Here is a 14,956-nt window from a genome sequence, read left to right on the forward strand (position 1 = left end):
AAATTTATTTATTACAAGTTAATAAACTGATCTGCGGTAGCAAAAAAATCCGCTGAAAAAGGGACACTACACAATACCGTATTAGATGTCCCTCATGTCTCTGTCCCTCTGCTATGCGTATTCATTCACAGGCTGCAGCGCACGCACACGCGCACACACACACAACTCCCCTAAAGCAGTTGCAGCGTTTTTTCAGTTTTTTTTAACAAGCACAGCGATGAGTCCACGTCCGCTAAATTTGACAGAAAAAAAGCTGTATTTTGTTTGTTTATATTTAGAATTTTTATAAGAGTACAAGAAGGTAACAGTTTGGTCTGTGTAATTAGTGCCTATTAAGTCCCCAAGTCTAGGGTCCCAGGGCGTAATAAATTAATAAAATCTTAAACGACAACAGACCAACTTTGTCTTTTTCTTCTTTTATTTTTTTACACACACACACACACACACACACACACACACAGGAAGCTCTTGGCTTCAGGGTTGGGCCAAGGCCAAAACAATAAACAAAAACCCTGCCCTATCTCCTCCCAGAAACTAACCAAACTACAAAGAAAACTAAACCAAAACCACAGGGCTAAACTATCTCCCTAACTAAACATTCAAAAACAAAAGAAAACGGGTCTAACTAAAAATGGCACCCAACCCCTACTGCTTCCTTAAAAGAAATGTATATACTAACAAAAAGGACTATTTACAATATTTACAACACATAACAATTAACATAAACAAAAGGGAACAAAAACTCACACCACATTTGCTCACGAACACAGGCGCGACCCAACAGTTCTATTTTTGTAACACAACAAACACAAGCAAACATCTCCCAACAACATCACACCGCGCGCGCTTCCGGCTTTCGTCTGCGACCTTAAAAAGACGCGCAGGTCCAAAGACGGCCAATCCTGGCGCACGTCACAGCACGTCCAATCAGGGCGGGGCCACCTGCAAGAAAAGGGAGAGAGAGAGAGAGAGAGAGAAAAAGAGCGCGCGTGCACGCCGCCACAAGCATCCGCGCTTCTACACCTACATGCCACACACATGGGCATGTAACAGTGCCCTTGTAGAGAATAAATAAATGAATAACACATTTCAACCACCTCTCAATAGAGTGCCATAGTTTTGCAAAAATACTTGCAAAACATCGGCATACATTGGAGGGAACTTCTGAGGTCAGTGATTGATGGCACAGTCGTTCGGAGGGGGTTGTGATCACACCTACAGTTCTTTTGTTCTAGGCTGTTGGTCAAATATCTCTCCACTTGAAATGGAAGCACAAAATTGAGGGGCAACATGCAAGGGATTTCAGCATCTCGACGCACAGTATACTAAAAACTACTGAAAAGTATTTTTTACATATATATGAGAAAAGATTAAGAAACACACTGAAGCGGAATCTGAACAAAACAATGTTGATAAGTTCAAGCTTAGATTAATATATTGTGGCGTGCACATCCGGTTAGCTGCACTGGCTTCCCTGTCTGAGGCGCTGCGCGAGGCTGAGCGCGCTGAGCCCATAATGGCAGAACACCACGGCGAAAGAGCAGAGCGATCCCCCGTGGCTCGGGGCCGCTTGGTAGGTGAACCTAGCCGGGGACAAGGCTACCCGTTGCGGCTAAGCCTCGAACAAGCCTCAGAGTTTTTGCGACAACGCCAAGGCCAAGGACCGCAACGTTCTCAGGCCTGAGGACAGCGTACCCCAGCAGCCGTTAAACTAGCTCTGGCGGGCGCCGAGGGAAAGCCGCCGCCCACAGCCCTCCAGCAGTTTGTTTCCCCAACTGCTGAATTTAACTTCCAGGCGGGACGTGAAGGAAATCGCGCGGGGGTCTATGTGAACTGTGGCCTGGACGACGTTTCACTCCGGCCCCTCGTAGACACCGGCTCTACAGTTTCGCTGTTGCGCTGGGGATTTTTGGGACAAGGCGAGCGCGGTTGTACACTGCCGGACCCAGCCTTAAACATTCGCACCGTGTTGGGGAGCTATCTGGAGATACGGGCCTGCCGCACAGTGTGAATACAAATAGGTGCAATCATTCTTTCTCATCCATTCTTTGTGGCAGACATCGAGGATGATTGTATCTCGGGGTTGGACATTTTGGAAAGGTGGGGTGCGGTACTGAATTTCGCTGACGGAACTCTGCGTGGTAACTTCGGGTTAGCCAGGTTGCTAGTGCCCAAAGCGCAGCCGGACGTGTTAGTAGCACGCACCAGGGGAGCAGAACTTCTGGTGGTCGCACCATGTAAACATCTGGTAGCAGACCAAGCAAAATAATGGCAGAGCTTATGCAGCGTAGCAGTGTGGGGTTGAGTCAGACACAGACCAACACCGTGAAGTCCCTTTTACATGAGTTTGTGGATATTTTCGCGGTAGATGAGCGCGAGTGCACTCATACCAATTTGGTGCAGCACACGATCGATACGGGAAACGCAGCTCCTGTTCAGCTACATCCGAGACGCCTCCCATTAGCTAAACAAGCTATCGCCGAACAGAAGCTGCGTGAGAAGGCCGACTTGGGCGTCATAGAGCCAGCATCCGGACCGTGGCTTTACCGGTTGTGCTTGTGCGTAAAAAGAATGAGTCGTGGCGGTTTTGTCTTGACTATCGGCGGTTATACGAGGTGACGCACAAGGATTCTTATTTGTTACCGCGAATGATGCTCTGGAACACGTTGCGGGCTCTGCTTGGTTTAGCTCGTTGGATCTGCGTAGCAGGTATGGCAAGTAGAGCTTGCCCCGGAAGCACGACCTAAAACCATGTTTTAGTTTTGGCAAGGGCTATGGCAATTTCGGCGCATGCCGTTTGGCCTCTGTAACGCTCCAGCTACTTTTGAACGGCTGGTGGAGAAAATGCTGTGCTTGAGCGGTTGCAGGACCACAATTTTACCGTTCAGCACCGAGCGGGAAAATTTGCATGCTAACGCCGATGCTTTATCCCGCCTGCTGTGCAGCAAAGAGCGTTGCCGGTACTGCGCGTGGGTGGTTGCGACGTTAAACACTCTCCGAACCCATTCAGAACATTCTCCCTGCGCAGTCCTCCGGAGCCCCTGTCGGTAATCAATGGGGGCCAGGGGTAGCTCAGTGGTTAAGGCATTGGACTACGGTTCGGAAGATCCCAGGTTCAAACCCCACAACCACCAAGTTGCCACTGTGGGGCCCTTGAGCAAGGCCCTTAACCCTCAACTGCTCAGATGTGTAATAAAAATAAATAAATAAATAATAAAAAAAAAAAAAATGTAAGTCGCTCTGGATAAGAGCGTCTGCCAAATGCCTAAATGTAAATGTAAATGTAATCAGCCATCCGAGCCGGCGTGCAGCCGAGTTACTGCGTTCTTTAAACCACCGCCTGTAGTCGTTTCGCCTGTTCCACAGCTGGACTGTGATAAGCTAATTGCCAAGCAGGAGAAGGATCCGGGGCTGCAGCAGGTACTAGGTTGGGTTAAAGCGGGCCTGGGACTAGCGGTAAAAGCTCTCCACTCGCAGTTTAACCGACTAACGTTGCGAGAAGGTTTACTCTACCGCCACTGGGAATGGCTGTGCGGCGCTGGCGAATATTTTCAGCTGCTGACTGCCATGTGTCTTAGGGATGGTTCATGGGCATGCGGGTGCGGGACACTTCAGAGTAACGTAAACTCTGCGGCAGTTGTGTGCTCGCTTCTACTGGCCGGGCTGTCATACTGATAGCGAACTCCTAGTTCACAGATTTGACGTCTGCACGGCAAAGAAGGGCCCTACCCAGCACTCTCGAGCACCCCTGCAAGACTTTCGTGTGAGGGCACCTATGGAGCGTATGGGCGTGGACATTCTCGGGCCGTTTCCATTTCCGATTGCTGGAACAATTGGATTTACCCACGAAGCCTGGGTTGGATAATTTTTTTCTCTAAAAGACAAACTGTTCCGTGTCCATGAGTTGGCGCGTAAACAGGGGAGCAGGTTTGGGTGTATTCCCCTGGAAGGAAAAGGGGGCTCTTGCCTAAGCTTATGTCTCACTGGGTGGGCCTCTGCACGGTAATTGCCCAGCTCTTCGATGTAGTCTACCGGGTGAGGTTGACGGGGCGGTCGCGAGTGGTCGTGCTCCGCCGGGACCGTCTCCCTCCCTATCAGCCCTATGCCAGCGAAACATCGAACTCTGTGGAGGCCGGTCCGCTTCAGGGAAAGGGTTGCGCCCCCCCTCCCCCCTCAAAAAGACTCCGGTGTTTACAAGGCCAGCGCCGACCACCATCACGCCTCCAAGACTGAGTTCGCCATGGTGACCGGGGACGGTCACAGCTCGGGTGGGGGCAGTGTGGCGTGGGCGGGGTTTCGATTGGCAACCATCATGCTTTGCGGAAGGGGTTGTTGTGTGTTTAACCTGTTGGGGAAACGTGTTTGGGTTAGTGGCTTCGGCCAGGTTGTGTGTGTGTGACGTGTGGAATGTGCTCAGGTTCATGCTTAGGCTAAATTGGAGGTAGGTTCTCGTGTGAATGTGCTGCTCATGCTATACATGGTGTGTGCATAATAAAGTACTCCCAGCCATTGCACTGGCCAGCAATTAAGCTCACTCGTCTCTCCAACATCCTTTCCGGCAGTAAAATGCTACAATATAAACTGCTTCAAAGTCTTTTTACTCCGTGACAGCTGAGTGTGGATATAGACCAGACCAAATATATATATATATATATATATATATATATATATATATATATAAACAAACAAAATACAGCTTTTTTTCTCAAAGGTAAACGGAAAAGTGAAATTGTTCAGCTGTTTAGGGTCACTAAGCAGATGTTACACTCAGTGTAGTTACCAAAAATCTTTGATTTAGTTCTCATTCAGTGGCCACACATCACTTCCACATTTCCCTTGCTTTTATTACATGAGCATAAGCAGTGAAACAATTAGAAGGTTTATAATACACCGCGGCCAAGTGAACCACGTTCCCGCTGATTAGGCGCGTGGTGAGTTGCCCAGCAACACTGAATGAAATAAGGCATAATCGTGGTGTTTGCTTCTGTTATAACATGGCATAGTTTATTGTCTGCTGTGGTAAATCTGATTTATTCAAATTTAATATTGTTTTAGCGATAATTTCACGGAAGCGAGTTCAGAACTAAATCGCTGCTCCTGCACCACCCGAGACGTTCAGAAGCTTCAAATAGTATGAACAAACTAATAAATTTTCTCCATTCGATATAAAATTAAGTAGAGCTTTCCCTTTTGTTATAGTACGAAGCCCTAGATGGACCAAGGAGGAGAAAAAACGACAGAAAAAAGGCATGCCAAAAATTTTGGGTTATAATGCAAAACATGACTTGTTTTTTTTTCTACTGTTTTTTTCCTCTTCCTTTGTCCCTTTAGAGACTCTGTAGTAGGTTTTCTCAGTTGAATATGAAAAAAAAGATACCACTGATTATCAACGCGGGAATGAATGGCGCATTGTCCAAGTGCAAGTTGATCTTGGAGCTAAACTATTTGCTTTGGGTGAAAGCGCCATCTAGCGATTATTGTGTGCCAGCAGCAGCTTCCTATTCAAAACAATAGGCCAGAGGTCGGCAACCGCGAGATGCGTCCATCCGGACCACGAAGCCTTTTGACTTAGTATATATATATAGATATATATATATATATAAATATATATATATTATATTTATATATATATATATATATATATATATATATATATATATAATATATATATATATACATACATACATTTGGGTCCTACGGCGCCACGGGTTGCTATGCCAACCGATACGTTTAGATGTGCAGTCATGCGTGCATTGAAGAGAGCAGAAAGCGAGAGCAGCGCACAGACAGACAGCAAAAAAAAAAAAAAAATCAGGGCCAAAAATTTGAAAAGTTGATTCGGAAAACCGAGTTTTCCGAGATAAATGGGTGGGAAAATGTGCACTCATTCTTCCTGCATCAATCTCTACGAGGCCTGTGTGTGTTATTTGCTCGAACTCTCTTGCGGTTGTCAAAAGTGGAAACATTAAACGCCATTACGAAGCTAAACATTGACACTTACCCCCAACAGTCTGAGGTAAGGGCGTAAAAAATAAATAAGGTTAAAGTGCAGTATGAGCGATCTACACAGGTCCTCTCTCACTCACTCACCACCCAGCAATGAGCTTATGAATGTTCACTAAGAATACAGGGGATTTTAGGAAAACATAACAAGCCCTTTACAGATGGGGAAATAGTAAAGGAGTTGTTAGTTTTTAAGTTGTTGGCAACTTTTAAGTTGTTAATGTTAAAATTCATTTATGTTCTGTTCAGATTTACAGATGAAGGCATTTCCTTCATCATATTTTTGTCAGACATTGTTACTAGTTTAATTAAATTATTTTGTACCAAAGCAACATAAAGGACAGAACAGAACAGCATTAAAATAAGATCCAATTTGTGAAGGATGTAAATTGGTCTGTTTATACATACGAAAAGACATGTTTATCCATATAAAAACATATATTGGATACACCTAAAGCATCCGTGTCTGTTTTGGGTTGTCCGGACCTTAGCTGGTGAGGAGTGTTTATTTACTCAGGCAATTTAAATAAATTTAGTTGAAGACCCCTGCAATAGGCAGTGAAATGACCGCTGAACCGCGTTATAAGTAGGTGACACTGGCGCGGCGCTTCTGGTGTTAATGTCTAGTTGTCAGTACACCTGCGGTTTCTTTCTCATTTTTTTTTTTTCACAATGATCAGTTTTCCCTCTTTTTCTCAGCTTCAAAATGGTTTGTTTTTTGCCCATGAACAGCTCTCTGGCCTTCATATTGGTTTACTCTCTTTTGGCAGAATAAACCCAAGGCTCAAACAAGATTTAGAAATTTAAAGTAATTGTTATTGTTTATTGTTTAAATGATCAATCTAACAGAGCCCATGTAATCAATAAGAAAAATGCTATTCATGTTTTTAGATATTGTTCATCAGTGATAATGTGTGGGAAATATGAGAATATGAACACTGAACTTGACTTCAGTTGGTACCAAAAACGAACAACTATTGCAATATTTATACATGCGACTATATATAAGCACTTTATATGTATGAAATTTGAATTACTTTTATATTTTTTTTCAGGATTACCTGTTGTCTTCATGAACTATAGTAACATGGCAGACATCTTCGCACCCAGTTTCTTTGGCACAAATATCATCTCAGATAAAACACTAATGTCAGATGTGATCTCTGTCTTTCGTCCCAAAACCAACTTTGTATGGTTTGAATTTGTAATTACACTAAAACACACCAAAGTAAGTTACCATTTGTATTTTAGTTTGTTAGCTTTTTTTTTCAAGTAGAGTTAATATTAATTTACGTTTTTTTTCTGCTCTACTGGCTAGGCGTTAGACCCCAGTGCCATTCTGTCCTGCATGAACTGGGACACAGTAGAATGGCCTTGTTATATCTCACGGACCACCAGTAAATACACTGTGTGCTCTTGCTATTCTGGAGCTACTGATTCATACCGACTTGCTGTCATCAGTGAGACTAACCCATGCATAGTAAGACATGTTTATATGTCTCCTGCAAAATTATTACTTAATGAAAATTATATAATTTTATAATATAAATAAAAAAAAATAAATATACTATTTTATGCAATATTTTATTTTAATATTAATACAAATAATATAAATGTAGAAAATTATACTATATATCCTTCAAAATCATTACTTAATGAAAATAAGAAACAAACTATACAGAACCTTGATTGCGTACTGTATGCTAAATGATTATGTGGTAGTTTGACATTTGGGCTTCCTATTAACTTCCACAGTCTCATTTTTACTTAATTGCAACACCCCAACACATATAAACACACAGACACAGGTTTCAGTCCCAGACTCTGAGTGCGGAAACACTTCAGGGTAGCTACAGCAGCCCAGAGTGCCTCCCTGACTCAATAATTTTAGGTACTTTTTAAGTACTTGGTGAAGTTGTATCATAATTTTTTTTAAATAAATAACAATAATAATAATAAATCTACAGTAGTAATCAGAGCTATGTTTAATAGGTAAAGTAAGAGAATCTCCACACATACACACAATGTAATGAGTGAGACTGAATAAGAAAACCAGAAGCAAAAAAATATATTTGTTAGCGAGCGGGCTAATTAAAAAAAGAAATTTGGTATGGAGCATAAAGATTGGTCTTTACTGGAAAATGGTCATGTGGTCTGATGAGTCTAGATTCTATTGCAAGGGAAGCACATGAAGCATGGCTCCCAAATACAGCAAAGCCACTGTTAGTTATAGCAGGATAAAGAGGACAAAAAAAAAACATGTTTTGATTTGGAAATAAAAAAAGGTTACACTACAGTATCATTATTGCCTCCATGACAAAGAAGGATCTACTCAATATTAGCATGCGTTAGCATGTGTTCAACTAACATCCAGACTGTAATAATTTGTTATTAAATTACGAAGTTATTGCATTAATATTGATTTCTAACATCAGAATTTTTTTAAATTAAGTCTCTTGATGTTTACTATTTTTTCTAGAATAACTGGACAGAAGACTGTATAAAAAGTTACCTGTTTCGTATGTTGGACTACATATATTCTATAGATCAATTATCATACGAGGTAAGACTTATTATTCTGTTATTCTTTAAATGATAGTAAAATTGATTAAATCTTTTAATTTTAATATGTATTTGCTGTGTAGACTGCGATGAATTATTTGAATATTACACTGAACCTTATTTTAAATGGTAAAAAACATTCTGGGGTGAATGGATCTACTATGGACTATGGAGATATATTACTTTATGTACATGAAGTACTGCTGAGGACAGCATTATATCACTACCATATCACCAGTATCACTTTCCCAACTTTAGGTATGGAACCTGCTATAAATAGGAATAATATACGTATACTGTGCATCCTGTGTGTGTATAATTCAAATCCAATAACACATTCAATATGGAAGAGAACTTTAAACTTTAAAACTACAAGTCAGCTGAATCTTGACTAATATCTTTCCAGAAATTCAAGGTTTTGTGGGTGGATCTAACTTGATCACAGTCATCACGAGCAGCGCCTCTATGAATATCGATTTCACTAGGATTTCGGTGGAAGACTATGGTATATTAGTATACTGTTTCTGGTTAATCACAGAGTGTTGTTAGCCTTGACAATCTTGATTTATGTGTTTTTTGGTATGTCTTTAGAATGAAGACTGAATAGAGAGGCTGCATTGTTAATATCATGGGTTTCAAAAGCCTTGGCTTTACTAATAGTTATGCATAATTGTATTTATTTAAACAAAAAATAATAATATATTTTTTACATTATCTGACCAACATTGACTCATTCTAAAAGTGTCAATTATAGTCTTTTCACAAAATTCACCAAATATCTCAGAGGTCACAAGTGTAATTTAAACTTATATTTCAATGTTAGGATTCATTCCTGTGGGCTTCCTGAGCTACACCACCTTGAATGATGTCCTGGAACAGACCTTTCTCGATCCATTTATGGACTCTAATAAAATTATCTTGTCTACAGTAGTGTCTGCTGTAGCACCTTATTATTATTTTTACTTCCAAATTTCAGTCAACTTCACCCTCAAACACATCAATGTAAGCTTTTTGCATTTTTATTCTTTTTTATAAGAATTAAGGATATTTTTTAAGGATTCATAATTTTTAATAATTACTTTTTTCCTTCTGTCATTGACTAGGAGTTAGACCCTGACGGCATTCTCTTATGTGCAGAGAGGGAATGGTATCAGTGGTATACAGGTGACTGTCGTGTCACACAGACCAACAGCACACACACTGTGTGTTCTTGTAATCAGCTGAAAACCCTGGCTTTATTCATGCTGACTATTCCATGCAAGGTAAGAGATCAGCGGGACACATCATTAAGCCAATTAGCCTAATTAAAGGAGATAAAAAAAAATAGTTGACACTATGTGTTATTGAACAACTCATAGGTAACTAGCAGGAATAAAGGAATAGTTTCTCATGAACACTTATTCCTATTACCTACTAAGAACCACTAGTTATTTATTCTGTAAGGTTTATAGTTCTTCTTCTTTTTCTTTGTTTTTTGGGCTGTTCCCTTTCAGGGGTGCCACAGCGAATCATCTGCCTCCATATAATCCTATTCTCTGCATCCTCTTCTCTTACACAAACTAACTCCATGTCCTCTTACTACATCTATAAATCTCCTTTTTGGTGTTCCTCTAGACCGCCTGCCTGGCAGTTCCAACCTCAGCATCCTTCTGCCGATATACTGTATTCACCATCTCTCCTCTGAACATGTCCAAACCACCTCAATCTGGCCTCTCTGACTTTATCTCCAAAACATCTAACATGGGTTGTCCCTCTAATGAACTTATTCTTGATCCTATCTATCCTTGTCACTCCCAAAGAGAACCTTAACATCTTCAGCTCTGCTACCCTCAGCTCTATCTCCTGTCTTTTTTTAATTGCCACTGTCTCTAAGCCGTAGAGCATCGCTGGTCTCACCACTGTCCTGTACACCTTTACTTTCATTCTTGCCGATACTCTTTTATCGCACAACACACCTGACACTTTTCTCGTTCCAACCTGCCTGTACCTGCCTCTTCACCTGACCCTAAGTACTTAAAGTACTTAAAGCACCTTCTTTACTTCTGCTCCCTGTAGCCTCACTGTTCCACTTGGGTAACTCTCATTTACACACATGTATTCTGTCTTGCTGCGGCTAACCTTCATTCCTCTGCTTTCCAGAGCATACCTCCAACTTTTCAAATTTTCCTCCACCTGTTCCCTGTTCTCGCTACAAAGCACAATGTCATCTGCAAACATCAAAGTCCATAGAGACTCCTGTCTAACCTCATCTGTCATCCTGTCCATCACCAGAGCAAACAAAAAGAGGCTTAGAGCTGATCCTTGATGCAGACCCACCTACACCTTAAACTCTTCTGTCACACCTACAGCACATCTCACCACTGTCGTACAGTTCTCATACATGTCCTGCACCACTCTAACATACTTCTCTGCCACTCCTGACTTCCTCATACAACACCACAGCTCTCCTCTCTCGGCACCCTGTCGTACGCTTTCTCTAAATCTACATAGACAAAATGCAACTCTCTATTACCTTCTCTGTACTTCTCCATCTGCATCCTCAAAGCAAATAATGAATCTGATGTACTCTTTCTGGGTATGAAACCATTTTGCTGCGCACAAAAGCAATTTAAGATTTTTTGTTAGTTTTTACCATTAACTACACAGTAAGAAAATAAACATTAAGCAGTATTTAATGAGTACCTAGCTACTTTTTAAGTTTATTACTCGCTAGCAGGAGTGTTTTTTTTTTTTTAAGCCACCGCTTTGATAGCTGCTTAGACATTCACATGGAATCTGGGTTTTTTTTGTTTTATCTGTTTGCTTTGCAAGTTATTTAATTAATTATCCTTTGTGATTTAATTTTGTGTCAGGATAGGGTGGTAAATATGATCAAAGTGTGGTGTAAAATTAATTAATAAGAACAATGCTTGTGCAGGTTGCATGAATACCAGAGAATTGACAACATCAGAAATTTGAAAGTGGTAGTTGGAATTTGTTGCATTATTTAGCATATGATGTGGTATCAACCAATGTATGCCACATTAATAAACCGACGAGAAATAATAAATAAAACAATTACAGCAAAAGGTGGATTATTGTATCTTACATTAGAAATATGGATCTATGCATCATTATTGGACAATTGTATATAATACAACAAAGTATAACCATTTTTACAATTATCGAACTTGATATGTATCCTAAATGTATCAAATTGGCTGCACTGTGTTATTATATCCTCCATGAATCCATGAATATGCATTTGAACACGTGAAACTATTTAGTGAAAGCAATCCAAAAGGTTTTGTCACCTGATACTGTATACAGTTTATGCTGTACACTGTTTACCGTATCAGATGTATACAGTTCATGAATATAAACTGCAATTTATGTTTATATACAGTTTGTTTTGTTTATTTGTTTGTTTGTTTGTTTATGTTTTGCTGCTGTTTCAAGGTCTAACCTTTAGAAATACTAATATTCAGAATTGTAGGCATTTTTTTCCCTCCTAAACGTGCATTGGCTGCTGAAATAATTCTTGGTTCAGCTGGGGAGAACAGTTACATCACAGTGGCAAGGCAAACAAACAGAAAGTAAAAAAAGGACTAATGCTCTTGTCTCAGTGAAGCATAAAACTGAGACACATTAAACACATTAAATTGCTTTTGTTATACTGTAGCTACAAATTCACAGAATTCACAGTGTCAGCTAACATCAGTTAATAACTTCACAGTTAGCTACCTGTCATTTTGTTTTTGGGGAAAAACCCTCAGCTAAAGACTTTGTATATATTTTGCATCCAAACATACAATGTTAATGACATCTTAGTGTTTCCAAAAATGACTTTGATATGTATTCATCTAGAATAATATAACAGCACTCTGTGCAAAGAACTTCCTGGATCTAATTGTGCACAACATAAATCAAGATTTACCAGAGGAGGTGAGATATTTGACTTGGTTCTTCTTTATAACAAGCTGATAAATGTCTTTTGATATGTGCTCATGTTAATCTCTTATGCCTTTGAACAGCTTGTGAAACGTTATTTAAACATAACGCTTAATCTCATGAATGATGTGAAAAAAAATGTTTCGGATGGAAATGATCTCATGTCTTTTGGAGATAAAGTTTTGAATGTTACTAGACAACTGGTGTCTACCCTGATGGGGAAAGGCGATACCAATTTTACTCTTCAAGATTTAGGTACAGAATCTGTTTGCTAATTATTATTAATTAATCTAGTGTTTTGATCTGGTGTTTTCTTTCTGTTATAGTTCTTAGATTAAGTTTTAAACATTTTGCTGTATATCATTTAACACAAATGACAGATGAATATTAAAGAGTAAGGGTAGAAAACGTACTCTTAAACTGACTCATAAGTTATACCATTTCAGAGGTTCAAGTGGCTGTGGGTCGATCTAATATCATGATGTTCACAGACAGTGCCTCTCTGGATATCAATTTCAGTGGGATTTCAGGGAATAACTTAGGTAAAGTAGTTTTATATTGTGTTCCTTTAAAAGGATTTGTCTATGAATTCTCAATCCAATATTTTTCTTGCAACATTTAAGCATATAATGATGTATTTAGGATAATTAAATGTTTGTGGATGAGAATCAGCCGTGTTATGTTTGTTTTTATTATTATTATTATTATTAATATTATTATTAATATTATTATTGACAATCAGTGTGAGATGACTGTAATCGCCATCTTTAAGGTGAACACTCATAGGACTTATCCCACTAAGATTGGGTCATAAAACAACTTGGGATGCATATTTTTAAAATTTCTTACATTAGATGACCTTTAATTAGTTTTTTTTTTCTGCCAGCAATTTAATATTATGTTAGATATGGCCTACTAGCTATATGTTTAATATATAAAAAAAGTCCCTACCTGAAATTAATAGGCAAATAGTTAAAAGCCTAGATAATTACTGCAGTGATTAATATGGTTCAGTTGCAACAAGTTAGTTAACCCTAATTGATGCTCATTTCGTGAAAAACCATGTCGGAAGACATGTCCTCTGGTCCTGGCAAAGATGTTACTCTGTTTCAGAAGTGTTAAATCATTGCCTTGCATGGAGCAAAGAAAACAAATAACAACTAAATTTTAAAGGGCATTATTAAAACAAGGAAGGATAGTGCTGACCCATCAGCTTTAAAAAATTAATTTGATCAAGAAATACATTTAAATTCTCTGTTTGATATGTGAAATCAAACCATTAAAAAGTAGAAATAAAGGCTATGTTTAATGGTGAAAATAAAACATTTTCACAGTCACAACATGAAGAAAACTCACTTAGATTTAAACAGCTGTTTTACTCATCAGTGAGACTAATCTGTGAAAGCTTCAATTTGCCAGGAAGCATAAAGTGGAGCATTGACAAAAAGTCATGTGGTCTGATAAGTCCAAATTGACCCTGTACCAGAGTTATGGTTGCATCAGAGTAAGAATAGAGGTGGATGAAGTGATGTACCCATCATGCCTAGTGCCTACTATCAAAGTCTGTGGCGGCACTGTTATTATCTGAGGTTGCTTTTGTTTCTCAGGTCTAGGTTCAGCAATTTTATGTGCTCAAAAAATTAGTTCATCCAATGACCTGAATGTAGTGAATGACCAGGTTTTTCCATCAGCTTTTTTCCCTTATGGTCTGGGCAAATTCCAAGATGCCAAAGGTAGGATTCATCTGACTCAAGTTGCGAAAGAGCAGTTAAGAGAGCATGAGACATCATTTTCACACATGGATTGGCCACCACAGAGTCCAGATATAAACCCCATTGAGAATCTTCAGGATGGGCTGGAAAAGGCTTTATGCAGTGATCTGACTGTTAAAATAAATACAAGATCCTGGAAAGAAATTTATATGACTCAGGAACAAATTTGAACATTGCAAAAGCTTACTGAAATGATTTTTTAAATTATTATTATTATAGGACAGGCAGTGTATTATCTAGATGAAATTGCATGTATTGTAAACAGCAACAAATATTTAATTTTTCTGGATGTGTTTAGTAACTAGGCAATTAGCAATTAGATGATTAAGCTTGGTATGTTTTTTTTAAGGAAAAATATTTTGAGCTTATTAATCTGCTTAATAATGTTTGCTCATAACAATTGCTCTTAACATTTTCTTTTTTTTATTTTCATATGAATTTTAGCTTCTGTGGTCTTTATGAGCTATCCTAATATGTCGGACATTCTCAAACCTACCTTCTCCAACACAATAATCAACACAAATAAAAATATGATCTCCACTGTGGTATCAGTCGATTTACATGCAACTGAAGACAACATGCAACTTACCATACCAGTCAATTTAACTTTTAAGCACACTGATGTAAGTTATTTATCATTTCGTGGAGCTTTTTTTAGGACAATTTTAATAATAACTTTCAAATATTTC

At 39.3% G+C, this 14,956-nt stretch overlaps 1 protein-coding gene across 1 annotated transcript; it reads left to right on the forward strand.

Moving 5' to 3' along the window:
• Positions 1-1,516: 1,516 nt before the first annotated feature.
• Positions 1,517-13,142, forward strand: LOC128507008 (uncharacterized). Its single transcript, XM_053477623.1, has 7 exons — positions 1,517-1,573; positions 1,796-2,005; positions 9,669-9,827; positions 12,412-12,489; positions 12,579-12,750; positions 12,942-13,037; positions 13,138-13,142. The coding sequence occupies exons 1-7, from the start codon at positions 1,517-1,519 to the stop codon at positions 13,140-13,142; spliced, it is 777 nt and encodes a 258-aa protein (XP_053333598.1).
• Positions 13,143-14,956: the final 1,814 nt, after the last annotated feature.

The sequence above is a fragment of the Clarias gariepinus genome, chromosome 18 (assembly GCF_024256425.1).
Source record: "Clarias gariepinus isolate MV-2021 ecotype Netherlands chromosome 18, CGAR_prim_01v2, whole genome shotgun sequence".
In the NCBI taxonomy this organism is placed as follows: domain Eukaryota; kingdom Metazoa; phylum Chordata; class Actinopteri; order Siluriformes; family Clariidae; genus Clarias; species Clarias gariepinus.

Coding starts and splice junctions, on each gene's coding strand:
- LOC128507008 (XM_053477623.1), top strand. CDS start 1,517: ATGGCAGAACACCACGGCGAAAGAGCAGAGCGATCCCCCGTGGCTCGG. Junction 12,490..12,578: donor ATCAAGATTTACCAGAGGAG/GTGAGATATTTG, acceptor GCCTTTGAACAG/CTTGTGAAACGTTATTTAAA. Junction 12,751..12,941: donor TTTTACTCTTCAAGATTTAG/GTACAGAATCTG, acceptor ATACCATTTCAG/AGGTTCAAGTGGCTGTGGGT.